Raw genomic sequence first — 26,623 nt, 5'->3', positions numbered from 1 at the left:
GATTTGAAGAGGTTTCTAGTGATGCAAATACACTGCCTGACAATAAAACTGAAGCACGCAAAACAGATGGTCGGATGTCAGTATAACTTCGTACATGCATACGTCATTAGTAGGTTTGATTAGAGTTACTATTCTCTGCAACAGTTAGGATGGTAACCAGGGTGCATAATGGTTTTGTGTTTATGTTGTTACCAGGCCTGGTAGGGAATATAAATTGCATGAACACTGCCAGATGTTGAGTAATCACTTTGGAGGACACAAAGATCTTGCATATTAATGTGAGACAGTGTTATCAGCAGAAAAATGTTTTAAAAGGGGCTTCATTGTGGGTCTCCATTTGGCCAGCTGGTTGAATCACGCAATATTTAGATTTGTGTGGCATTCAGATGGGACAGTGGCCCGATGTTGTACTGCATGGGAACATGAGGAAAGACACATTTATCAGTGAGGTTCCAGTCAGCCATGCCTGACCACCACAAACACTTGGGCACCAAGCACAATGTAGTCACTTCACATCTGCACACTTGGGCACCAAGCACAATGTAGTCACTTCACATCTGCACCTGCCATCCAAGAACAAGTAATGAGCTCCTTGCAACATTCAGTGTCATTCCACACCAATGGTCATGAGCTAGCAGCAGCCAGACTGGGGAATTACTGACCCACAGACAGGTTGGAAAAAAAGCTGTTTGGAGTGGTGCCCTCGACTGGGAAGCGTGGACTGTCAATGAATGGCATCACATTGTGTTCAGCAGTGAATCACAGTTCTGCACTATCCCAGGTGACCATCATTGGCAGGTGTAGTCGTGAAGTGTGGAGAGACCCCATTCTTCCAGTGTTTTGGAGAGGCACAGCAGTCTTACTCCCGGTGTCACAATGTAGGGGATTGTAGAGTATGGTGTGAGGTCATTGCTGGTAGTGGGAGACTTCTGATTGCTCAACTGTACATCATGGACATCCTGTCATGTGACAGTACATTTTTCAAGAGGACAATGCTCGTCCCGACTTGACACGTGTCTCTATAAACTGGCTGTGTGATATTGAAGTACTGTCATGACCATGAAGATTCTCAGATCTGTTCCTGGTAGAACATGTGTGGAACTGCCGGCCGAGGTGGCCGAGTGGTTCTAGGCGCTACAGTCTGGAACCGTGCGACCTCTACGGTTGAAGGTTTGAATCGTGCCTCGGGCATGGATGTGTGTGATGTCCTTAGGTTAGTTAGATTTAAGTAGTTCTACGTTCTAGGGGACTGATGACCTCTGAAGTTAAGTCCCATAGTGCTCAGAGCCATTTGAACCATGTGTGGAACTGGCTGAGACATCAACTGCATCCCAGTGTCAGTATCTAGGATGTCGAGAACCAGGAACAACAGCTTGTCTCAGGAAAGGACACAAAGGCTTTATGAGACGTTTTCCAATCAAACCTGTGCTTACACCCAAGCAAGAGAGGGTGCAATATCGTGATGATAAGTGGTCTCATGCAGCCAAGGACTTTGTAAATTTCTCGATTATGTAATCACTGCAATAATATCACATATCCTCTCAAGCTGTGGAGTATCATTTCATTTCCTACTCCCTCTCTGGGTGCTTCACTTTTTTATGTCAGGCAGTGTGTATTACTCGCACCCCATTTTAGTGTGATTCCCGCCTCATCCCTTGGAGGCATTCTTTTCAGCTGACTACTTTACTTGATGTGAGAATTACCGAACTATCAGTTTAATAAGTGTCAGCTGCAAAATACTAACACGAATTCTTTACAGACGAATGGAAAAACTGGTAGAAGCCGACCTCGAGGAAGATCAGTTTGGATTCCGTTGAAATATTGGAACACTTGAGGCAATACTGACCTTACGACTTATCTTAGAAGAAAGATTAAGGAAAGGCAAACCTACGTTTCTAGCATTTGTAGACGTAGAGAAAGCTTTTTACAATGTTGCCTGGAATACTCTCTTTCAAATTCTAAAGGTGGCAGGGGTAAAATACAGGGAGCGAAAGGCTATTTACAATTTGTATAGAAAGCAGATGACAGTTATAAGAGTCAAGGGGCATGAAATGGAAGCAGTGGTTGGGAAGGGAGTGAGACAGGGTTGTAGCTTCTCCCCGATGTTATTCAATCTGTATATTGAGCAAGCAGTAAAGGAAGCAAAAGAAAAATTCGGAGTAGGTATTAAAATTCATGGAGAAGCAGTAAAAACTTTGAGGTTTGCCGATGACATTGTAATTCTGTCAGAGACAGCAAAGGACTTGGAAGAGCAGTTGAACGGAATGGATAGTGTCTTGAAAGGAGGATATAAGATGAACATCAACAAAAGCAAAACGAGGATAATGGAATGTAGTCGAATTAAGTCGGGTGATACTGAGGGAATTAGATTAGGAAATGAGACACTTAAAGTAGTAAAGGAGTTTTGCTATTTGGGGAGCAAAATAACTGATGATGGTCGAAGTAGAGAGGATATAAAATGTAGACTGGCAATGGCAAGGAAAGCGTTTCTGAAGAAGAGAAATTTGTTAACATCGAGTATACATTTAAGTGTCAGGAAGCCGTTTCTGAAAGTATTTGTATGGAGTGTAGCCATGTATGGAAGTGAAACATGGACGATAAATAGTTTGGACAAGAAGAGAATAGAAGCTTTGGAAATTTGGTGCTACAGAAGAATGCTGAAGATTTGATCGGCAGATCACATAACTTATGAAGAGGTATTGAATGGAATTGGGGAGAAGAGGAGTTTGTGGCTCAACTTGACAAGAAGAAGGGATCTGTTGGTAGGACATGTTCTGAGGCATCAGGGGATCACAAATTTAGCGTTGGAGGGCAGCGTGGAGGGTAAAAATTGTAGAGGGAGACCAAGAAATGAATACAGTAAGCTGATTCAGAAGGATGTAGGTTGCAGTAAGTACTGGGAGATGAAGAAGCTTGCACAGGATAGAGTAGCATGGAGAGCTGCATCAAAGCAGTTTCAGTACTGAAGACCACAACAACAACGCTCAACCTGTGGTGTTTCATTTCATTTCCTCCTCCCCCTCTTGGTGCTTCACTTTTTTATGTCAGGCAGTGTGTTTTACTCGTCACCCCTTTTTAGTGTGATTCCTGCCTCATCCCTGGGAGGCATTCTTTTCAGCTGGCTACTTCACTTTAAATACGACTATAATTTGATGGGGACAGTACAAAAACACTGCAAGGTAAACAGTTAAATTTCTTACCCAAACCTTACATAGAGGTTCTACCAGTAACAAGAGCCGTTACCTTGCATGTCCTGGAGCAGAGAGTGTGTGGAGGCGGTGAGGTTGAAGTCCGACTTGGCCCTGGAGAGGCGCGGCCGCCTGGGGGGCGCGGGCTCCTCGGCTATGGAGCGCAGGTCGAGGCAGGAGGCGTCCACGGAGCGCGCCTTGCGCAGGCGCGACGCCACCGAGGCGCGCCCGTCGTCCACGTCGTCGTCGTCGTCGCCGTCGCCGGCGGCTCCGGCGGCGGGCGGGCGGCAGTGCCCGGCGGCGAGCGCCGCCTCCACGGCCGGGGGCAGCGCCTCGCGGGCCTGCGCCACGCCCTGCCACTCGTGCAGCCGGCCCTCCAGCGCCTGCTTGCCCTGCGCGTGCGCCACCAGCCAGTGCTTCGCCAGCGAGCACTGCCGCTCCAGCACGAACCCGTACCGCCGCCGCTCCTGCGTCAGCGCCTGCAATTCGACACCTCCTGTCAGCCTTCCAAACATTCAGATGCTGCACGTTGCTTGACCGATATCACTGTCACCTGACAACTCTCCAGTAACTGCTCAGCTCATACCCTACGCCAGGGCTTAATAACTGGCCGGTTTTGAGCGCGAGTACTCGCGTCTGCTCAGGCACGTGCTCGCGAGCAGGTGCATGGTCGCGGAGTAGGGAGGGAGGGGAGGGAGGGGAAATGCGCGCGCACGTTTGAATGTGATCTCGCGTTCTTGGCAGATTTAACTAGCCATCTGAATGCTTTGAACATTTTAGTACAAGGTAAAGATCTGCTAATTACTCATTTCATAGATCGAATACGAGCTTTTAAAATGAAATTGACACTTTGGGTGAGTCAGCTGGAAACAGGAAACCTAGCTCATTTTCCTAAATCATCATCCATGCAAGATGTTCACAAAGACTGTGAACGTTATTCACATAGTTTAGTTGATCAGCGCTTTCAAGATCTGACAGCACTAGACAGTGATTTTGATCTGTTCTCTCCATATTCAGCGAATATTTAAGAGATTTGTCCTGAGCTGCAGCAAGAAATTATTGACCTGCAGTGTGACAGAGAATACAGAGACAAATTTCAGAACAAGAAAAACATTTTGGAATTCTACAGACACTTCCCTCAGGATAGATTTCCTCGTTCGCACAAACTGGCGGCTACAATAATATCAGTGTTCGGTTCCACGTATGTTTGTGAACAACTGTTCTCTGCAATGAAATGTAACAAGACGCGCCTGAGAAACGCATTGTCTGATCGAAATTTAAACTGCACACTGAGCCTAAAATGCACAAGAACAATTACTCAGAGCATAGACGCAATTGTAAAGATAACCGAGAATCCCACACTTCAGTGACACCTTTTGTTGTGTAACAGTTCACAAATTAATGCAAATGTAGAGGCATACACTAAGCTAATAAAATTATGTGGCATGTGTACATTCTCCTTCATTTGTTTAATTTGCCACAGTAATAATTCGTGAGTGACATCCCTGCAGGTGGCCGCGGATTTACATTGACTGGCGGCAGCTGTTGTGTGCCCCACGTGACTTTCCCCACTCTCCGCTCTGGTCCGGTAGTGGGGGTAGCGTGCTCGCGCTGCTCCGTGCTCGCGCCTTGCTGCTCACAGCTTGCTCCGCGAGCACGTATGTTGTGAATCCCTGCCCTACGCTGTGATAAGCTCATTAAATTAATGGAAGACTGAGCTTAAAAATCTCAAGGTAAGAGTCACTGTAGAACAAAGTTCAACTAAATCATTTAAGATAAAAAATTGTCAACCCAAGGATCAGTGTTGGCTTCCCTTTTATACTGAAGCGCCAAAGAAACTAGTATAGGCATGCGTATTCAAATATGTAAACACACAGAATGCATCACTGCAGTCGGCACCACCAGTGGAAGACAAAAAGCGTCTGGCACAGTTAGATCGGGTAATGCTGCGACAATGGCACATTATCAAGTTTTAAGTGAGTTTGAACATGGTGTTATAGTCAACGCACGGGCGATGGGACACAGCATCTCCTAGATAGCGATGAAATGAGTGTACCGTGAATATCAGGAATCCGGTAAAACGTCAAATCTCCGAAAGCGCTGCGGCTGGAAAAAGATCTTGCAAGAACAAGACCAACGACGACTGAAGAGAATCGTTCAACCTGACAGAAGTGCAACCCTTCCTCTAATTGCTGCAGATATCAATGCTGAGCCACCAACAAGTATGAACCATTCAATGAAGCGTCACCGATATGGGTTTCCGGAGCCGAAGGCCCACTCGTGTGATGACTGCACGACACAAAGCTTTACGCCTCGCCTAAGCCCATCAACACCGGCATTGGACTGTCGATGACTGGAAACATGTGCCCTGGTCGGACGAGTCTCGTTTCAAATTGTATCGAGCAGATGGACGTGTGCGAGTATGGAGACAAACTCATGAATCCATGGACCCTGCATGTCAGCAGAGGACTGTTCAAGCTGGTGGAGGCTCTGTAATGGTGTGGGGGGTGTGCAGTTGGAGTGATATGGGACCCCTGATATGTCTACATACGACTCTGATAGGTAACACGTACCTAAGAATCCCATCTTATCACCTGCATCCATTCATGTCAGTTGTGCATTCCGACGGACTTCGGCAATTCCAGCAGGACAATGTCTACATCTACATCTACATCCATACTCCGCAAGCCACCTGACGGTGTGCGGCGGAGGGTACCTTGAGTAGCTCTATCGGTTCTCCCTTCTATTCCAGTCTCGTATTGTTCGTGGAAAGAAGGATAGTCGGTATGCCTCTGTGTGGGCTCTAATCTCTCTGATTTTATCCTCATGGTCTCTTCGCGAGATATACGTAGGAGGGAGCAATATACTGCTTGACTCTTCGGTGAAGGTATGTTCTCGAAACTTTGATAAAAGCCCGTACCGAGCTACTGAGCGTCTCTCCTGCAGAGTCTTCCACTGGAGTTTATCTATCATCTCCATAACGCTTTCGCGATTACTAAATGATCCTGTAACGAAGTGCGCTGCTCTCCGTTGGATCTTCTGTATATCTTCTATCAACCCTATCTGGTATGGATCCCCACTGCTGAGCAGTATTCAAGCAGTGGGCGAACAAGCGTACTGTAACCTACTTCCTTTGTTTTCGAATTGCATTTCCTTAGGATTCTTCCAATGAATCTCAGTCTGGCATCTGCTTTACCGACGATCAACATTAAATGATCATTCCATTTTAAATCACTCCTAATGCGTACTCCCAGATAATGTATGGTATTAATTGCTTCCAGTTGCTGACCTGCTATTTTGTAGCTAAATGATAAAGTATCTATCTTTCTGTGTATTCGCAGCACATTACACTTGTCTACATTGAGATTCAATTGCCATTCCCTGCACCATGCGTCAATTCGCTGCAGATCCTCCTGCATTTCAGTACAATTTTCCATTGTTACAACCTCTCGATACACCACAGCATCATCTGCAAAAAGCCTCAGTGAACTTCCGATGTCATCCACCAGGTCATTTATGTATATTGTGAATAGCAACGGTCCTATGACACTCCCCTGCGGCACACCTGAAATCACTCTTACTTCAGAAGACTTCTCTCCATTGAGAATGACATGCTGCGTCCTGTTATCTAGGAACTCCTCAATCCAATCACACAATTGGTCTGATAGTACATATGCTATTACTTTGTTCATTAAACGACTGTGGGGAACTGTATCGAACGCCTTGCGGAAGTCAAGAAACACGGCATCTACCGGTGAACCCGTGTCTATGGCCTTCTGAGTCTCGTGGACGAATAGCGCGAGCTGGGTTTCACATAACCGTCTTTTTCGAAACCCATGCTGATTCCTACAGAGTAGATTTCTAGTCTCCAGAAAAATCATTATACTCGAACACAATATGTGTTCCAAAATTCTACAACTGATCGACGTTAGTGATATAGGTCTATAGTTCTGCACATCTGTTCGACGTCCCTTCTTGAAAACGGGGATGACCTGTGCCCTTTTCCAATCCTTTGGAACGCTACGCTCTTCTAGAGACCTACGGTACACCGCTGCAAGAAGGGGGGCAAGTTCCTTCGCGTACTCTGTGTAAAATCGAACTGGTATCCCATCAGGTCCAGAGGCCTTTCCTCTTTTGAGCGATTTTAATTATTTCTCTATCCCTCTGTCGTCTATTTCGATATCTACCATTTTGTCATCTGTGCGACAATCTAGAGAAGGAACTACAGTGCAGTCTTCCTCTGTGAAACAACTTTGGAAAAAGACATTTAGTATTTCGGCCTTTAGTCTATCGTCCTCTGTTTCAGTACCATTTTGGTCACAGAGTGTCTGGACATTTTGTTTTGATCCCCCTACCGCTTTGACATAAGACCAAAATTTCTTAGGATTTTCTGACAAGTCAGTAGATAGAACTTTACTTTCGAATTCATTGAACGCCTCTCGCATAGCCGTCCTCACACTACATTTCGCTTCGCGTAATTTTTGTTTGTCTGCAAGGCTTTGGCTATGTTTATGTTTGCTGTGAAGTTCCCTTTGCTTCCGCAGCAGTTTTCTAACTCGGTTGTTGTACCACGGTGGCTCTTTTCCATCTCTTACGATCTTGCTTGGCACATACTCATCTAACGCATAATGTACGATGGTTTTGAACTTTGTCCACTGATTCTCAACACTATCTGTACTTGAGACAAAACTTTTGTGTTGAGCCAACAGGTACTCTGAAATCTGCTTTTTGTCACTTTTTCTAAACAGAAAAATCTTCCTACCCTTTTTAATATTTCTATTTACGGCTGAAATCATCGATGCCGCAACCGCTTTATGATCGCTGATTCCCTGTTCTGCGTTAACTTTTTCAAATAGTTCGGGTCTGTTTGTCACCAGAAGGTCTAATATGTTATCGCCACGAGTCGGTTCTCTGTTTAACTGCTCAAGGTAGTTTTCAGATAAAGCACTCAAAAAAATTTCACTGGATTCTTTGTCCCTGCCACCCGTTATGAACGTTTGAGTCTCCCAGTCTATATCCGGCAAATTAAAATCTCCACCCAGAACTATAACATGGTGGGGAAATCTACTCGAAATATTTTCCAAATTATCCTTCAGGTGCTCAGCTACAACAGCTGCTGAGCCAGGGGGCCTATAGAGACATCCAATTACCACGTCTGAGCCTGCTTTAACCGTGACCTTCACCCAAATCATTTCACATTTCGGATCTCCGTCAATTTCCTTCGATACTATTGCACTTCTTATCGCTATAAACACGCCTCCCCCTTCACTGTCCAGCCTGTCTCTGCGGTATACATTCCAATCTGAGTTTAGGATTTCATTACTGTTTACGTCTGGTTTCAGCCAACTTTCTGTCCCTACTATGTGGGCGTTATGACCGTTTATTAATGAGAGCAGTTCTGTGACGCCCCACATGTCTAGAAATGCTACAGAGTGGCTCCACGAACCCTCTTCTGAGTTTAAACACTTCCGCTGGCCACCAAACTCCCGAGACATGTATGTTATTGAGCTCATCTGGGATGCCTTGCAACGTGCTGTTCAGAAGAGATCTCCACCCGCTCGTACTCTTACGGATTTATGGACAGATCTGCAGGATTCGTGGTGTCAGTTTCCTTTAGACGTTAGTCGAGTCAATGCCACGTCGTGTTGCGGCACTTCTGTGGGGCCCCACGCGATATTACGCACGTGTACCACTTTCCTTGGCTCTTCACTGTGTATGCTTGGTGCCGACGCCGAAGGAAATACTAACTCTAAAACTGCTCCCAGCTTTGGCAGCAGTGCCCAATCTGCACCCTTTATGACAACAAAATTATTTATGTCCTTGTTAGTTGAAGACTGCTTTAATTTCTGCATCTATATAAAATTACCATATTACCTTCGAACTTAATGTAGCTTCATTGTTACACGTAACAAATACAGTGCTGCCATCTTGGCTTTGTAGCTTAATAACAAAGATTATTTCATCTAACTCGTTTTGCTAAATTTAATTACAAAAAATAATTATTTTTCTTAAAAACTCAAAAAATAGATGAATTATCTTCGTGAAAACCTATACCATATGTTTTTATGATAAAGTGAACCTAAGGTAGCTTCATGGAAACTCATACCGAGAGTTTTTACGATGCACTGCCTCTAATTCTGAAAGCAGAACTTTATACCTAGGATTTTACAAAAAGTGGATTTTCGAAGGAACTAATTAACGAAGCGTGCTAGATTCACGATATTTAATCATTTAATAGCCTTACATAATGTGACCAAGTTTTGACACAATATTTAAACATTTAATTTCAGATATGTGTATGATGCAATCTCTTTGTTCGCAGCTCACGGCACGTGCTAGATTATTGTCTTGACCCTGGTCGAGCGACGAAGAAAACTCAATACTTCACCCACCTCCCAGTGCTTTCTTGCTTCTTCACAGCCAGGAACTTGTTTTCTTACATCTTCTTTTATTACTACTCAGCTGGAGAGCACGTTTTATCCGTAGAACAAAAAGAAAGAGAGCAAAAACAAAAAAAAAAAGACAGAGACTGACCGTCTTGAGGCTGGCCTCGCAGAAGGCGTCCATCTTGGCGCGCTGCTCCTCGAGCGCCTGCAGGTTCTTGACCTCGCGGTCCAGCGCCCCGGCGGACGTCTTGGCGCGCGACTTCTTGCGCTGCTTCCTGAGGGCGGCCTCCACCTTGCTGTACGACTCCGCCTGCTGCTTGTGCTGCTGCAGGAAGCGCTTCTGTTCGCTCTGCAACCAACACGCGTCGACACTCAGGGCTGTGTGGAGCAACGGCACACTGGGAGGCGTTTAACTATTAAGAGCTGATTAGATTAATACTAGTTCCATGGATCATGAATACGATATTTCGTAACGATGTGGAACGAGTCAAATTTTCCAATACATGACATAATTAAGTTAATTTAACAACATAATTAAGTTAATATAACAACTTTTTTATTTATATATTTTTAAATTTTTTTGTTTTTTTTCTTTTTTTCTTAATTTATATCTAAAAATTCCTCTATGGAGTAGAAGGAGTTGTCATTCAGAAATTCTTTTAATTTCTTCTTAAATACTTGTTAGTTATCTGTCAGACTTTTGATACTATTTGGCAAGTGACCAAAGACTTTAGTGGCAGTATAATTCACCCCTTTCTGTGCCAAAGTTAGATTTAATCTTGAATAGTGAAGATCAACCTTTCTCATAGTATTGTAGTTATGCACACTGCTATTACTTTTGAATTGGGTTTGGTTGTTAATAACAAATTTCATAAGCGAGTATATATACTGAGAAGGTACTGTGAATATCCCTAGATCCTTAAATAAATGTCTGCAGGATGATCTTGGGTGGACTCCAGCTATTATTCTGATTACACGCTTTTGTGCAATAAATACTTTATTCCTCAGTGATGAATTACCCCAAAATATGATGTCATATGCAAGCAATGAGTGAAAATAGGCGTAGTAAGCTAATTTACTAAGATGTTTATCACCAAAATTTGCAATGACCCTTATTGCATAAGTAGCTGAACTCAAACGTTTCAGCAGATCATCATTGTGTTTCTTCCAATTTAATCTCTCATCAATGGACACACCTAAAAACTTTGAATATTCTTCCTTAGCCATATGCTTCTGATTAAGGTCTATATTTATTAATGGCGTCATACCATTTACTGTGTGGAACTGAATGTACTGTGTCTTATCAAAATTCAGTGAGAGTCTGTTTACAAGGAACCACTTAGTAATTTTCTGAAAGACATTATTGACAATTTCATCAGTTAATTCTTGTTTGTCAGGTGTGGTTACTATACTTGTATCATCAGCAAAGAGAACTAACTTTGCCTCTTCATGAATATAGAATGGCAAGTCATTAATATATATTAAGAACAACAAAGGAACCAAGACCGACCCTTGTGGAACCCCATTCTTGATAGTTCCCCAGTTTGAGGAATGTGCTGATCTCTGCATATTATGAGATCTGCTTATTTCAACTTTCTGCAGTCTTCCAGTTAGGTACGAATTAAACCATTTGTGCACTGTCACACTCATGCCACAATACTTGAGCTTGTCTAGCAGAATTTCATGATTTACACAATCAAAAGTCTTTGAGAGATCACAAAAATCCCAATGGGTGGTGTTCGGTTATTCAGATCATTCAAAATTTGATTGGTGAAAGCATATATGGCATTTTCTGTTGAAAAACCTTTCTGGAAACCAAACTGACATTTTGTTAGTACTTCATATTTACAGTTGTTCGTCTTGGAAAGAGCTAGTAAGGAATCGATGCTACAGAATGAATGTTGACTCTACAGCTGAGTGTGTACTACTTTTGAAATTGTCTGAAAGATGAAGACTGTGTAACGGACTGGGATTCGATCTCAGAATCTTTCCATTAGTGGGAAACGTTCTTGTTGGCTGAACTGTAAATGCATGACTCACGACCCATCCTCACAGTGCACACTGAGCTGGACATGAATGATTCATTCTGGAAACAATCTCATAGGTTGTGGCCAAGACATTTCTCCACAACATCCTTTCTTCCAAGAGTGCTAGGTCGTCAAAGTATGCAAGAGAGCTTCTGTGAAGTTTGGAAAGTGCAGTTAATATGAAAGGAGCGGATGGACTATAGTGTTGTCAGTATAGAAGCAGTAACAACAGAATCAGCGCCCGGGAGAACTCAGTGGCTTCAAATGTGAGTTAGTCGTTGGATGTCGCCTGAGAAACAAATTTACCAGGGTCATTTCATCCTTCCTAAAGCGACCCAAGAGGACTGTTGGTGATAAGCCGGCCGGGGTGGCCGAGCGGTTCTAGGCGCTATAGTCTGGAACTGCGTGATTGCTACGGTCGCAGGTTCGAATCCTGCATCGGGCATGGATGTATGTAATGTCCTTAGGTTAGTTAGGTTTAAGTAGTTCTAAGTTCTAGGGGACTGATGACCTCAGAACTTAAGTTCCTTTGACTGTTGGGGATGTAACTGAAAAGTGGAAACGCGAAGGAACAGAAAACAGCTAACACCTTACCAGTCCATTGTTCAAGAACGGTTATTCGTTCGTTGGGGTAATGAGGGCGTTAAGACCCTCCTGCAAAAATCATGGCGATGTACAAGCGTCTGCGAAGTCGAAAGTTTTCCTGCTGTTCGTTAAGGACGTTACCAACAGCAAGAGAAAAAGATCTTGACAAAATGGAATATATCGGTAATCTAAAAACCCACCCGGAAGATACAAGATAACCTGAAATTGCCCAAGGATGCACCCAAATCGCTGGAAAAACCAGGAGTTTATAAGATTCCTTGCGTTTCTGGGGAGGTATATGTGGCTAGTACCAAAAACGGACAAAAAACGATTATGAGAGCACAAGGGCAACTGTAGAAGGGAAGAGATTGGCAGATACACTGTTGCGGAGGTCACCTTACCCATTTTTCCACAGGATTCAAGTACGGGTAGCCTCAAGCGGACACGACGAAAGGCTTTACAGAAAATCCATAGAATTGTTCAACACCCCAATAATTTCAATAGGAAGGAGAAGGGCGTGAAACTGAATGACCTCTGGACGAAGATGTCTACGGCTCTTCCACCATTGGGAGATAGCAAGAGCAGACGACGTCAACTGACAACGGCCAGTTGCGTGCGGGTTACTCAGAGCATGTGACGTCAGACCACTGGGCGGAATACGCGTAAATGGAATTTTTCTGCAGGCAGTAGTGAGCCAGGGTGTGAATTGAATACTCAAAGAAGTTACAGCCTCCCTGGAAAATTTCCACCGCAGATGGGGAGGAAACGTTCGGTTTTAATGTAAAATCCATCAGGTCACTGCATAATAGCCCGGAGTATTTTATTAACTGTGGCATTTGCGGCCGTGAAAGTCTGCGTTTTGCAACAATAGCTAAGCCAAAACCAGGCCCATCTCATGGACTGAGCGACGGAAACCGTCCACAATTGCGTCGGGTGGTCGTAAAAAATAGTGCGTTATCAACGCAAGCTCCAAAGTACGAGGGTTGAATGAAAAGTAATGCCTCCACCGTCGTTTGGATCGGAATATTTTAACAAATCAAATGCAGAAATAATCCTTAGAATGTGATCTTCAATTACCAATATTCTATTTTCCACGTAATCACTAGCCAATTGGATAAATTTGTGCGTTTTCTGATAGCCGTCACGGAAGAAGTCGACACACTGTTTCCGCAAACACAGTCTATCAGTTTGCACAGCGTCTTCATCAGAAGCATAATAATGTCCCCGCAGACCGCCTTTCATTATTGGGAACATATGGAAGTCAGAGGGTGTTAAATCTGGACTGTTTGGAGGATGCCGTACGGTGGTGAGATTCAGTCGCTGAAATTCTGCTGTGGTGGCACGTGATGTGTGTGGTTTGGCATTGTCATGATGCAGGAAAACATTAACCTTTTCCTTTCGGACCCTTGTTAGCCGTCGTTTCAGAGTTCACAGCGTTGTAATGCAACGCTCTGAATTTATTGTTGTTCCACGATCAAGGAAATCAGCTTGGATGACACAATCTGCGTCCCAAAACACTGGCCATGATTTTTCCAGCTGCAGACTGCGTCTTGAATTTCTTTTTCTGGGGGCGAGTCTTTGTGTCGATATTCCATAGGCTGACATTTTGTCTCCGGGTCGTAATGGTGTACCCACGTTTCGTCTCCTGTCACAATTGAATGGAGAAAGCCGTAACCTTCGTTCTCGTAACGCGAGAGGAGTTCCTGGCAAATTTCAGGTCTGTGCGCTTTCATTTCAGGAGTTAGCATCCGGGGCACCCATCGTGCACAGATCTTCCGATAGCCAAGCAAAGCAATAATGTGACCCACACGTTCATGTGAAATGCCGATTGTGCCTGCAATTTCTCTCTGAGTGATACGACGATCGTCCTGAATCAATCTGTCAACATTTTGCTTGTGAAATTCGGTGGTTCTGTCACAGGACGTCAACTCCCTATTTGTCACGCAGATCAGATATTCCGGCCTCAACATGTTTAAACTTACTCGCTCAACGACGCCAGTACTCACATCAACACAATCACCATAAACTGCTTTCATTCCCTGATGAATCTCCTTTGGGGTGACACCTTCTGCTGTCAATAATTCAATCACGTTGCTTACATCGCATTGACCGGCCGTCTTCGCAGATTTCCATGCTTCACACTATAACAACCGTTCAGTGCTAACAAGGGAACCTCCCCATCGCACCCCCCTCAGATTTAGTTATAAGTTGGCACAGTGGATAGGCCTTGAAAAACTGAATACAGATCAATTGAGAAAACAGGAAGAAGTTGTGTAGAACTGTGAAAAAATAAACAAAATATACAAACTGAGTAGTTCAAGGGAACATAAGCAACAATAAAGACGATTGAAACACAGGAGCGCCGTGGTCTCGGGCAGCTGCGGAACGAAAGGTCCTAGGTTCAAATCTTCCAACAAGTGTAAATTCCAATTTTTTATTTTCAGTTTATGTGACAAACTCTTATGTTTTCATCACTTTTTTGGGAGTGATTATCACATCCACAAGAAAACCTAAATCGGGCAAGGTAGAAGAATCTTTTTACCCATTCGCCAAGTGTACAAGTTAGGTGGGTCGACAACATATTCCTGTCATGTGACGCACATGCCGTCACCAGTGTCGTATAGAATATATCAGATGTGTTTTCCTGTGGAGGAATCGGTTGACCTATGACCTTACGATCAAAAGTTTTCTGTTCCCATTGGAGAGGCACGTCCTTTCGTCTACTAATCGCACGGTTTTGCAGTGCGGTCGCAAAACACAGACACTTAACTTATTACAGTGAACAGAGATGTCAATGAACGAACGGGCAGATGATAACTTTGCGAAAATAAAGAAAGTAAAATTTTCAGTCGAGGGAAGACTTGAACCAAGGATTTTTCGTTCAGCAGCTGCTCACGCTACCACGGGGCCACGGCGCTTCTAAGCACACTTCGTCCATGATGTTGCTTATGTAGCCCATGGACTACTCAGTTTGTATATTTTGCTTATTTTTTCACAGTTCCACACAACTTCTTCCTGTTTTCTCAATTGATCTGTGTTCAGTTTATCAAGGCCTATTCACTGTGCCAACTTATAACTAAATCTGAGGGGGATGCGATGGGGAGGTTCCCTTGTAAGGCTTCCCGCCAACTGGAGCTGTAGAGAAGAGGCTACGGAACAAGCCAGTACCTGCTACATGCCAACTGTTGAAAAGTTACGAAGGTGGAGGCATTACTTTTCAGTCAGCCCTCGTATTATCAGCAGTTCAGCTAGCTCAGCGCGCATTGGAAGCTAAAAATAATGGGATACAATAGTCGAGCAATTCCTCACTGGCCACCAGTTACTGTACTCAGTAATAAGCGACGCTTAAGCTGGTGTAAAGGGCGACGCCACAGGAGTGATGAATCACCTTATCCTCTTTGGCAATCCGACGGAAGGGTTTGCAAATGGCGTAAAGCGTTACCTGGCACCATGTGTAGTGTCAACAGTGAACTACGGAACAGGTGTTTTTTGTGGTTAGGGTGTGATTTCCTTATTGCACTTCAGAAAACGCTTAATGCGCAATGACACGAACGCATTTTACAGTATTGTGCCCTGCGTACAGTAGAGGAACAGTTCAGATACTATGACTGTTTGTTCAGCATGTTAATGCATCGTGTCATAAAGCAGCATTTGTAAGGCAGTGGTTTGTGGACAAGAACATTCCTGAGTTGGAGGACTTGCACACAGTGCCGAACTGAACACAACCTGTGGGATGAGCTTGAACGTCGATTTAGATGCAGGTCCGATCGTCCAACCTTCTCTTGTTTCCGCTACTCTTGAGGACAAATTTTGTAAAACTGTAACCTCCTTTGCCGAATAAACCTGAGTAACCCAGAGAGAATCGAAGCCATAAAACAGCCTTACCAACTGAGCTATCCAGACATGACTGGAGCCCTGGTCTCACAACCTACCTTCTGCCAGTTCCTCTTTCCTACTCTATCTGCCCAACGGTGTGCGGACTCGTGTTATTCGACATCAATATGGGGCGCGTCCATCATTCACCTTTATGACGGCTAGAACTCTGCTGCAAACATTTGCAATACATGTCTGTGGATGATGGGTGCAACTTGTCCTCAAGAGTAGCAGAAACAAGAGAAGGTTGGACGATCGGACCTGCATCTAAATCGACGTTCAAGCTCATCCCAAAGGTTGTGTTCAGTTCGGCACTGTGTGCAAGTCCTCCAACTCAGGAATGTTTTTGTGCACAAACCACTGCCTTACAAATGCTGCTTTATGACGCGATGCATTAACATACTCAATAAACAGTCTTAGTATCTGAACTGTTCCTCTACTGTACGCAGAACACAATATTGTAAAATGTGTTCGCGTCATTGCGCATTTAGCGTTCTCTCAAATGCAATAAGGAAACCACACCCTAACCACAAAAAACTTCTGTTCCGAAGATCATGTGCCATCTGTTAACCCATAGTTGAAAGACTCTCTCTATGGTTTGTCACCTGGATCAACTCTAGGGACACAGTAACGCAGTACCACTAAAAACTCGTTTTGTGAAAAAAATAGCACTTAGAACGTTTTTCATTACCATTCTTCATATGCAGTCTGAGGAAGTAAAGGGAAGTAAAGGAAGAAATGAAAAAATCACATAACAAAAGTGCAAGAAACCAACACCAATGTCATTGCTGAAGTGTAAGAAAAGGGAGGAACAAAATACTTGAAGGGTGACAAACTGTGTATCTGTCCTGAATATTAGACAACGATAGAGTACGGTTGATTTTGATAAACTGTTTATTGTGAGCAGAGCAGTGGCCCAGGAATCTTGGCACTATTCACTAATATGTATTCACTCCGTTAAAAAATGAACATGCAGATTGAGTCCTCTTTGTTTTTTGTTGCATCCTTGAGTCCTGGTACAGGATAAAAGTGAAAATTAAAAAGGACTGAATATTAAACGTACAGAATTTAAGGGAACCCATGAAAAATCTTAGTGTGTGTTGTTGCACGGAGCTCTGAGGCCCACTCTTCTATGACGTGAAATAAAATACTTGAAAATGTTCACTGAACCAGCATTATAAATATGCTGGAATATGCCGTTTTAGAAGATCTCGCTTCACTCGAATTAAATAGGACCCTGTTTTTGTATATTAACTAGCGATTACCATCCAAATTGTTTGAATTACAGTTAGGCTTAAAATTCTTCTCCATACTGACCATCTGCTGATTCAGAGGGACGTTGCGTAATCAATAGGTATAAAGACTTCGTTTTTGCACACAAAGCGCATTGCGAGAGCTTACGTTCCAGTTGACACTATTTTGTTTCTATGTTTTAGTGGATGCGACCATCGCGGTATACTGATTGACTGAACATCTACATCAACAATGCAAAACAGATTAATAACAATGGTCAAAATTGAGTTCTTCATTAAGAAACTAAAAGATTTTTTCGATTTGTGGTGTGCTCTATAGTTCGTATAAATGGATATTGTTTATACAGTACTTATCACCAAAAGCTACTAAAAACTTAATTATGTGTCATCTAGTTCCGACACCTAGCAGAGCTGAAAATTATGTGTATCGCAGGTCCAGTATTGTAAAATATTTTTACATGTCTAATTAATACTGTCGAATCAGTAGTGTCTAGTATACTGCACGAATAAACAAAAATGTTGAGAATGTTTGGCTGATAACATGCTTGCAGATAATGCCCAAGATGAATGAACAGTTTAGTAGATGAGTTGCTTGAGTGGTAAGTGACACGAGTTCATTTCAAACTGTCAAACATACAGGACACAATAGACTGAATCTTACTTGAAGACTGTAATACCAACTGATCTGCTGTCTGCTTACCTGCACAACTTTTGTATCCTTTTCTAGATTGGTCTCGAGTGGAACAAGCATGTCTACGTAGAATGCTTTGAGCTGAAACAGAAATTTCACTTATATTGCTCAGCTCTGTTTAGACCTTTTAAATAGGATAGTAATTTATGACGAACTGTTGGAATTTTAAGTGAACAGTTTAGACTTCTGTTGCAAGAAATAGAAAAAATAAAGGTTCCAGACACTCACCGTGTTGATCTGTTGAGCTTGTATCTCCTTGTATACATCAACGATTTGCATCAAAGCAGAACCTGTGAACAGCAAAGAATTGTCAAAGCTCCCTGTCACCGTGGGATTCTCTGTTTACACTTATCTTTTATTGACACAATGATAGAAACAAAATATACAGTGATATTTACATTATGAGTGTGGTGATATTTGAAACCTGCTCTTCGAAATGAAAAATTATTGCTGTGTATATGTTCTTGAGACTTTTATTTTTGGCCAAGTTGCAGTTCGTAATTTATTGAGATAGTTCCTTATTGCATTACTCTGACGAAAGTTAGAATGAAGTGACAACTGTAGGAAGAATTCCAATAAAAATGATCCAAGTTTCCTTCAGTGAATACCTGGTTAGCTGATGGAACCAGTGGTTGAGCTTTATTCACGACTGTAAAATGTGGACGGAGAAAAATATTTAACAAGTTATGACACAGAGTTGTTAAATTGCTCACAAACGATTGTGGAGGAATTCATAGAGTTATCATCAGCATGAAAGGCTAACCTTAAATGTACTTAACTTCTAAGAGTAGTGTGAAAGAATCATCAATCATAAGTGGAAATAAAAGATCGAAGGATGATACTGCTTCATTATCTGCCATTTGTGTCTGAAACCAAGTCGATTTCCATTACCAGCTGGAATAGCTTTTGTTAAAAGGATGACATACTGCACGATTCCTATGTTTCGTAATCATGAAGATGACTGGTTGGAACATCAAGGAAACAGAAAGGAAATGGATTCATTGACGTATCGTAGAATACCGTACACGAGAGTCTGAGAAGTTCCAGCGCCTGGTCAACAACGTTAGAGATTTACCACCCAAAGAACTATGAAGATACGTTTTTTTTTTTTTTTTTAATCTTGTATAGTGTAAACTCTGGTTAAACTGCTGCTGTGCGTACTCAGAAAGGATTGGAACGTCATAACGTCTTAATGAGGAGTCGCATTAACTAGGGTACAGGCCTACACAGCGAGGGTCAGAGGGTACCTGCCGACTTCTCCACCCCCCCGCCCCATTTGGTAATAATATGGTAGTAATAGTATGGTGACTGATAGAGTGTTTCAGTAGTTTTCATTTTAATCCCCAGAAGCTAATACGAGCTGCCCTCTCCCTTCCCAAATGCACCATGAAGGTAAAAACGTTCGAATAACCATACCTACATCTATGGTACTACTTTCACCACAATTTTTCAAACGATTCCGAGTACTGAGTGAACGGTCTAATGGATATTTGTAATTGAACGCTAACCCAAACAAACAACCTGTCAAACCTTGGAATATCTCAGCGAAAGAGTGTGAAAGTTGATGTGAGTAAATTACGGGGACAAAACATAACGCCCTGTATGTATTACGTATAGTATGTGACTAGGAGAGGACTTTTCAAATTGTTCTTCATTTCTTTCAAAAGCATGGCCACACGCCCATATTACATTTGATGTATTTTTCAGATTCTTAAAAATTCTTAAAAAGTTTTCGGTATTCAGCTTGAACGAAATGTTCATAAACTGTAACAAAAGAAAAAAGAACATAATTGAAGGTGGATAATCAAAGCTAAAAAAATAGTTCTTTAGCCGGAAGGCCTTTTAGAAACGAAATATTTTAAAATTAAAAAAAAAAAGTATTTGCATTGTTCAAAAGTATTAAATTGCGGTAATGAATACTGAGAATCGCATGAAATCAGTGCTGTAGTTTATTATGACTAAATAATGATTCTGGTAACTCATTGAAGATGGTAAATATCGTTTTCTACAAAATGAGAACATTTACTTCCGATACTGATTACTTGGGTGAGGGAAGGTTTAGTGGTGGTTTGAATACGTAGTGCATGCGGAGCAGCGATGGGGAAGTGAACTGGGGCGTGCGATTGAGTATATTGTAAAGAGTTTGTGATTTCGAGAACCTGGAAAATGATTAGTGTAAATCGTGACGGTTGTGTCGCGGCTATCAAGAGACAGGGAAAACAACACATGATAAAAGTAGTATAAAAGGTAGGAAAGTATAGCAAAACCAAATGAAGTCATCTAATAACAGAAAAGTAAAAAGATGAAAATCAAGAAAGTACAGCGAAGTAGTAAACAAGATAGGAAAGTAAAGCAGAGCAATAAAAAAACTAGGAAACTTAAGACTTCTATAAATTACTGTTAAATAACTCCACGATTATTGTAATTTCAAAAACCTGAAAACACATTTATCATAGTTGAGTTCTTTAAGGACAGATATTAATTTGCTGATACCTTGTTATGCAAACCAGCTAAAGAAAGAGCATGTTGTTTTTTTTGATTTAAGTAAAATAAGAACTGATATTCACCGACAGCCAATCAGATGCACAAGAGCAGATTGTCATAAATAAACTGATATGGCTGTCGAATGTGGACTTTTCGTCACATAAGCGTTCTCATTCACAATGAGACCTGCGCAACATGGTGCGTGAATGCATTTACAAATGCGTCAAGTGTGAACCATGTACATATGATGTGGTTTTTATTGGATTTAGATGCTTTCCTGACCCTTGTTCAGTATGTACCGTTACGAAATTAATTCGAGTAAGTGAAAAAGCGTTCATTTTGATTTAAATATAAGCGGTGGCGCAAAAGTCACTGGACACTGGACATCGATTAAAACAAAAGAAAGAATTTATGTTCGATAACACGAAATACAAACAATACATACAATTATTTTTTATGTTGAAATTGTTTTCCGTCTTCATTAATATATCTTTTAAGTCTTTTTGGAACACTGTTACGTAGTTTATGGCTTACTGTGGAATCAATGGCCATTTAATAAACTACATCGTGCGTATAGTTCTTTAGTTCATCAATGCTCTGAGATTTTTGAGAACAAACATCCCATAGGAAAAACTCCAAGGGCATGATAATCAGTGAACGTGGAAACATGTCAATATCTGCCCTTCGACCAATCTCTTTTCTTTGGAAAGTTTCGTCTAAATAATCGCGGACGGCTGTGCCATAATGCACCATCGTGTTGAACGTAAATTTCCTGAAAGTATTCAGTAGGCGTTATAAGTCCTGGTACCACGTAATACTGAAGCATATCCGAATAGTTATCTCGTGCACTGTTCCTTCAAAAAAATATGATCCACGTACGCCAAATCATGATATTCTTCCCTAAACACTCACACCATGTTTGTTTATTGGTTGTTCTAATAATAGATGATATGTCGTATGTCGTACACGTTTGTTTAGACTTTGACTTTGATCTAAAGTGTCTTCTCCATTCATTAACAATAGCAGTAACTCCTCTTTTATAAAACGATTTTAATGCGAAAATCCTTTATTCTTTCGTTGACATCGTGACAATTCGGAAAACCACAACTGTAAAATCGTCTCACAGACCAAGCTTTTAATAATTCACGAGTTTGATCATTGTGTTTGTTTTGTTTGTCACTGCATTGTATTCCAACTTGACAAGACGTAATTATTACCATTTGGTAAAACAACTTAACGCGTTAAGACTTCCTACTGTACTAAGTGTTGCTGTTACTTTTGTTTTCTTTTAACCGACTGTCCAGCGACTTTTGCGCCACCCTGTATATGAAAGAAACTTTTAGTGACACATAGCCAGTTAAAGTTTAGTGAATAATAAGAAAAGTTTCCAGTGTGATACGATTAGCGATCAATAAAACTGAGAAGGTGCAAGTGTTCCTTGCGGCAGCGCAGCTCGCCGCTCTGTAAGTACACAGGGCGTATTTCGAAAGCCGTCTCGCTAGAGGAGTCTGTTACTGAGTGAGGGCTGGCGAACTTTGGCCTGAGATTTGTAGGGGACCCGTAACCGCTTCTGGACACTTTATAATCAGTTGTAAACTTCATTACTGCGGATCAAAGCGCTCTTCGCCGGCAGGGCGAACTCCAGGAGCGCGGGAGGAATTACGGATAACAGATAGCCGATTGTGTAACAAGCCGGGAGCAGATACTGTGCATCTGACGCGCCATCTCCACCGCAAAGGTCTACTGCTTCGCCTCTTACCTTTCGAACATCTTGCGTGGAGTGCTGGAGAGGGCATCTGTCCAGGATAACGTTTCTGGGGCTTAGAGCTTTAAAATCTGCAGATTTCTTTTTCCTTTTGTACCAGAAATATACTAGACGTTAACGAATGGACGAAGTTGGTAACAGTGACGTTTTAACCCCTTTTTAAAAATAGTTCTCATGTAGCTAGAGATGTTACATTATTAAATAACAAAACAGTACAACCAAATATACAAAATACAACTTGTTAACAATTTCACATAACTGAACAAGTAAATAAACTGCGCAACTCAGGTAAAGGATCACTTTTTCGTGGAAACTCCGTAATTGTCTCTCATTACGATGCAGAGGTTTGAAATTTGGCTCAAAGGTGTCTACAAACTTCCTTTGTAACGGTGGAATAGCGTAGCGTTATGTGACGTCACCCTGGGTTCGACCTCACTTCAAACAGTAAGGTGTCGACACATGTCAGAGGTCATAAGTTCATGTGACGTAAAAGGTTGGCCAGTCACGTCACACTGGCACCAAATTTCGCCACAATTCTGCCCACCGCCATCGTGGACGTCTCACACGGAGGGAGAGTCGTCACAGACCCTCTTCCCCTCATGTAAGTTGGCACCTCTGCGATTGAGTTTAGAACTGCGACGCACAGTGCTGAAATCACGCGTTTTCTTATCTGTGACCGAGAGAAACGTTTCAGACACACCGCTAATCAGAATCTATAAGAAAAGTCCGAAATGGGTGGCATAAACGGCGCCAATGAAACCACCTCAATGAAACCACCCTTTTCCTCGGGGCGTTGAATCCATCACATCTAACGGTCGAAAACGACAGTTTCCAGTGCGCTGAGCAACAGGAGGATGTTTTAGACAACCTTTAAGCTGCTGGCAGCCGCGGACATTTCAACCCCTCTCTGGCTTTGTTGGGCTGCAACACCATTGAGCATGATCGCACGCTTTTGGTATGCGGCGCGATGGCAGGTTTTGCTCTCGTGTATAAACCAACTTTCTAGGAAGATTGAGGGATTCTTATCCGATGTGACGCGCCTCCCCCTCCCCCCCTCTGCCCCGCCCCCTCCCAGTAGCTCTGATGGCACAGTGATTAGCGCACTGGACTCGCATTCGGGAGGACGACGGTTCAAACCCACGTCCAGCCATCCTGATTTAGGTTTTTCGTGATTTCCCTAAATCGCTTCAGGCAAATGCCGGGATGGTTCCTTCGAAAGGGCACGGCCGATTTCCTTCTTCATCCCTCCCTGTTTGGTCCCCTTCCCCATAACCAACCAACCCCATCTCTCTCTGTCTCTCTCTCTCTTTCTCTCTCTATGTGTGTGTGTGTGTGTGTGTGTGTGTGTCTCACCATCCATTCTCTCTCCCACCCATTAAGTGTCTCCTCCTCTACATGTCACCCCGTTCACATATCCGGGTTCTAGTCGTGGTCCGGCACAAATTTTCAAGTGTCACAAATAGCTGACGTCAATCTGGATTCGTAAAATGCCAACCTAGTTCGTAATATCTACCACAGATGTAATTGTCAGAACAGTGTCTGATCCTTCAGACATGCATGCCCATCTGAAGGACATTGTAATGTGAAGATGTAGGCACCCTATAAAAACAGACGTTGTAACCACCAATGATGAAATTAAATTAAAGCCATAGCTTCTTTGCGAAAAAACAAGCAACTTACTCCGACAACAGTCTTACTTTATTGTGAGTTGCTTGTTTTATTCATTAAAATGCCTTAGCTTCAGCCTAATTTCTTATTTTATTAACGGCAGGCAACTTGAAGATGTTCTAAGAACGAAAGCTCTCGTAGGTGAGATGGTTTTCATAAATCATTAAAATTACTGTTAATAAAATGCGCCGGCCATTGTGACCGAGCGGTTCTAGGCGCATCAGTCCGGAACCGCGCCGCTGCTACGGTCTCAGGTTCGAATCCAGCCTCGGGATGGATATGTGTGATGTCCTTAAGTTAGTTAGGTTTAAGTAGTTATAAGTCTAGTGGACTGATGACCTCAGATGTTAAGTCCCATAGTGCTTTGAGCCATTTTCGCCATATTTTTTATAAAATGTGTTTGTGTCTTCGACCTCATGTCAATGTGTAAAACTTCCGACGTTTCGGCCACTATTGGAAGTGGCCTTCCTCAGGATGTTTTTTTTCTGGTTTAGTGAAAAACGCGCCACAATGAAGGCCACTTGCAACAGAGGCCGAAACGTAGGGCGTTTTAAACACTGACTATGCTGACACAGACACAAAAGAATTTTATTGCCTATGACAATGGCCGCGGAGGCCTATGCTTACCTTGAAATTACTGCTAGTTGTCGTTGCCAACATGATCAAGGTTATTTCCTATATATTTCTCCCCCATCTCTCTTCGATCACACATTGGAATCCACGCACTACAAACAAAGCCGCATCGAAATAGACACGTAGAAAAGCAGTGGTGAGGAGGCGAAATGCAGAGACGCAGAGATGAGAGTGATGGAGGAACGCCAAGGGTCCTCCGGAATTCCGAGCCGCCGAGCCGCGGAATAAGCTGGGAATTTTATCTCTGGCGCGCCAAGGTGGCGGCCGCGCATTTCAGAAATAAATCTGCAGATAAGTTTCTATATAAGAAGCGGAATGGTCCCGAGATAAGATCTTAATGAACGGTCCCGGTGCAGGTTATTGCAGCGGAAGAGTCGTAGCGCCGCAGCAGTGCAATCCGGCAATAAAAGAGAGCGCAGGAGTCGCCCCGTCTAGGGCGAGGGGTGGGGGGCAGGCGCAATGGCGGAGATGCGAGCCGCGCTGTATAATGAAGGCGGCGCGTGATATACGGAGCAGCTGCGACCGGCGGCTACAGTTCAATAAACTCGCTATTGCTATTTAGTCGCCGTCGCTGAAAGGAAGCGGCGCGGCCGTAATTCATAATATTCACACGGCAGGGACTGTAGCAGGGTGCGAGAAAGTAATAACAGCCCTTAGCCTGCACCGAGAAAGAGGAGGCTGTCAAAGCACATCGCTCGACAAATTGTGCCCAGGGGTGCGGAAGGGAACGGCTGTTGTCTTATACAAGGTCTTTCGTACAATGTGCGATCCTCAGTCTGCCCAAGACCTACACTACTGGGCGTTAAAACTGCTACACCACGAAGATGGCGTGCTACAGACGCGAAATTTAACCGACAGGACGAAGATGCTGTGAAATGCGAATGATTAGCTTTTCAGATGGTTGGCACCGGTGGCGAGACCTACAACGTGTTGACATGAGGAAAGTTTCCAACCTATTTCTCATACACAAACAGCAGTTGACCGGCGTTGCCTGGTGAAACGTTGTTGTGATGCCTCGTGTAAGGACAAGAAATGCGTACCATCACGTTTCCGACTTTGATAAAGGTCGGATTGTAGCCTATCGCGATTGCGGTTTACCGTATCGCGACATTACTGCTCGCGTTGGTCGAAATCCAATGACTGTTAGCAGAATATGGAATCGGTGGGTGCAGGAGGGTAATACAGAACGCCGTGCTGGATCCCAACGGCCTCGTATGACTAGCAGTCGAGATGACTGGCATCTTATCCGCATGGCTGTAACGGATCGTGCAGCCACGTCTCGACCCCTGAGTCAACAGATGGGGATGTTAGCAAGACAACAACCATCTGCACGAACAGTTCGACGACGTTTGCAGCAGCATGGACTGTCAGCTCGGAGATCATGGCTGCGGTTACCCTTGACGCTGTATCACAGACAGGAGCGCCTGCGATAGTGTACTGAACGACGAACCTGGGTGCACGAATGGCAAAACGTCAGTTTTTCGGATGAATCCAGGTTCAGTTTCATGATGGTCGCTTTCGTGTTTGGCGACATTGCGGTGAACGCACATTGGAAGCGTGTATTCGTCATCGCCATACTAGCGTATCAACCGGCGTGATGGTATGGGGAGCCATTGGTTACACGTCTCGGTCACCTCTTGTTCGCATTGACTGCACTTTGAGCAGTGGACGTTACATTTTAGATGTGTTACGACCCGTGGCTCTACCCTTCATTCGATCCCTGCGAAACCCTACATTTCAGCAGGATAATGCACGACCGCATGTTGCAGGTCCTGTACGGGCCTTTCTGGACAGAGGAAATGTTCGATTGCTGCCCTGGCAGCACATTCTCCAGATCTCTCACCAATTGAAAACGCCTGGTCAATGGTGGCCGAGCAACTGGCTCGTCACAAGACGCCAGTCACTACTCTTGATGAACTGTATTATCGCGTTGAACTGCATGAGCAGCTGTACCTGTACACGCCATCCAAGCTATGTTTGACTCAATGCCGAGGCGTATCAAGGCCGTTATTACGGCCAGAGGTAGTTTTTATGGGTACTGATTTCTCAGGACCTACGCACCAAAACTGC

The 26,623-nt window shown here is 43.3% G+C and overlaps 1 protein-coding gene across 2 annotated transcripts in view; it reads right to left on the bottom strand.

Moving 5' to 3' along the window:
* The window catches only part of LOC124776992 (brain-specific angiogenesis inhibitor 1-associated protein 2-like), an 886,269-nt gene that overhangs the window by 32,518 nt on the left and 827,128 nt on the right, over positions 1–26,623 (bottom strand). For both annotated transcript variants that reach the window (XM_047252239.1, XM_047252240.1), the window contains exons 4-7: positions 18,232–18,293; positions 18,013–18,084; positions 9,723–9,923; positions 3,244–3,667 (exon numbers count right to left, since the gene is read on the bottom strand). In XM_047252239.1, coding sequence (XP_047108195.1) covers positions 3,244–3,667; positions 9,723–9,923; positions 18,013–18,084; positions 18,232–18,293 — 759 coding nt within the window. The remainder of the gene's footprint in view (positions 1–3,243; positions 3,668–9,722; positions 9,924–18,012; positions 18,085–18,231; positions 18,294–26,623) is intronic.

Source organism: Schistocerca piceifrons, chromosome 2, assembly GCF_021461385.2.
Source record: "Schistocerca piceifrons isolate TAMUIC-IGC-003096 chromosome 2, iqSchPice1.1, whole genome shotgun sequence".
NCBI lineage: Eukaryota > Metazoa > Arthropoda > Insecta > Orthoptera > Acrididae > Schistocerca > Schistocerca piceifrons.
Note: the sequence above shows the minus strand (reverse complement) of the source record. Positions and strands in the feature narration are given on the sequence as shown.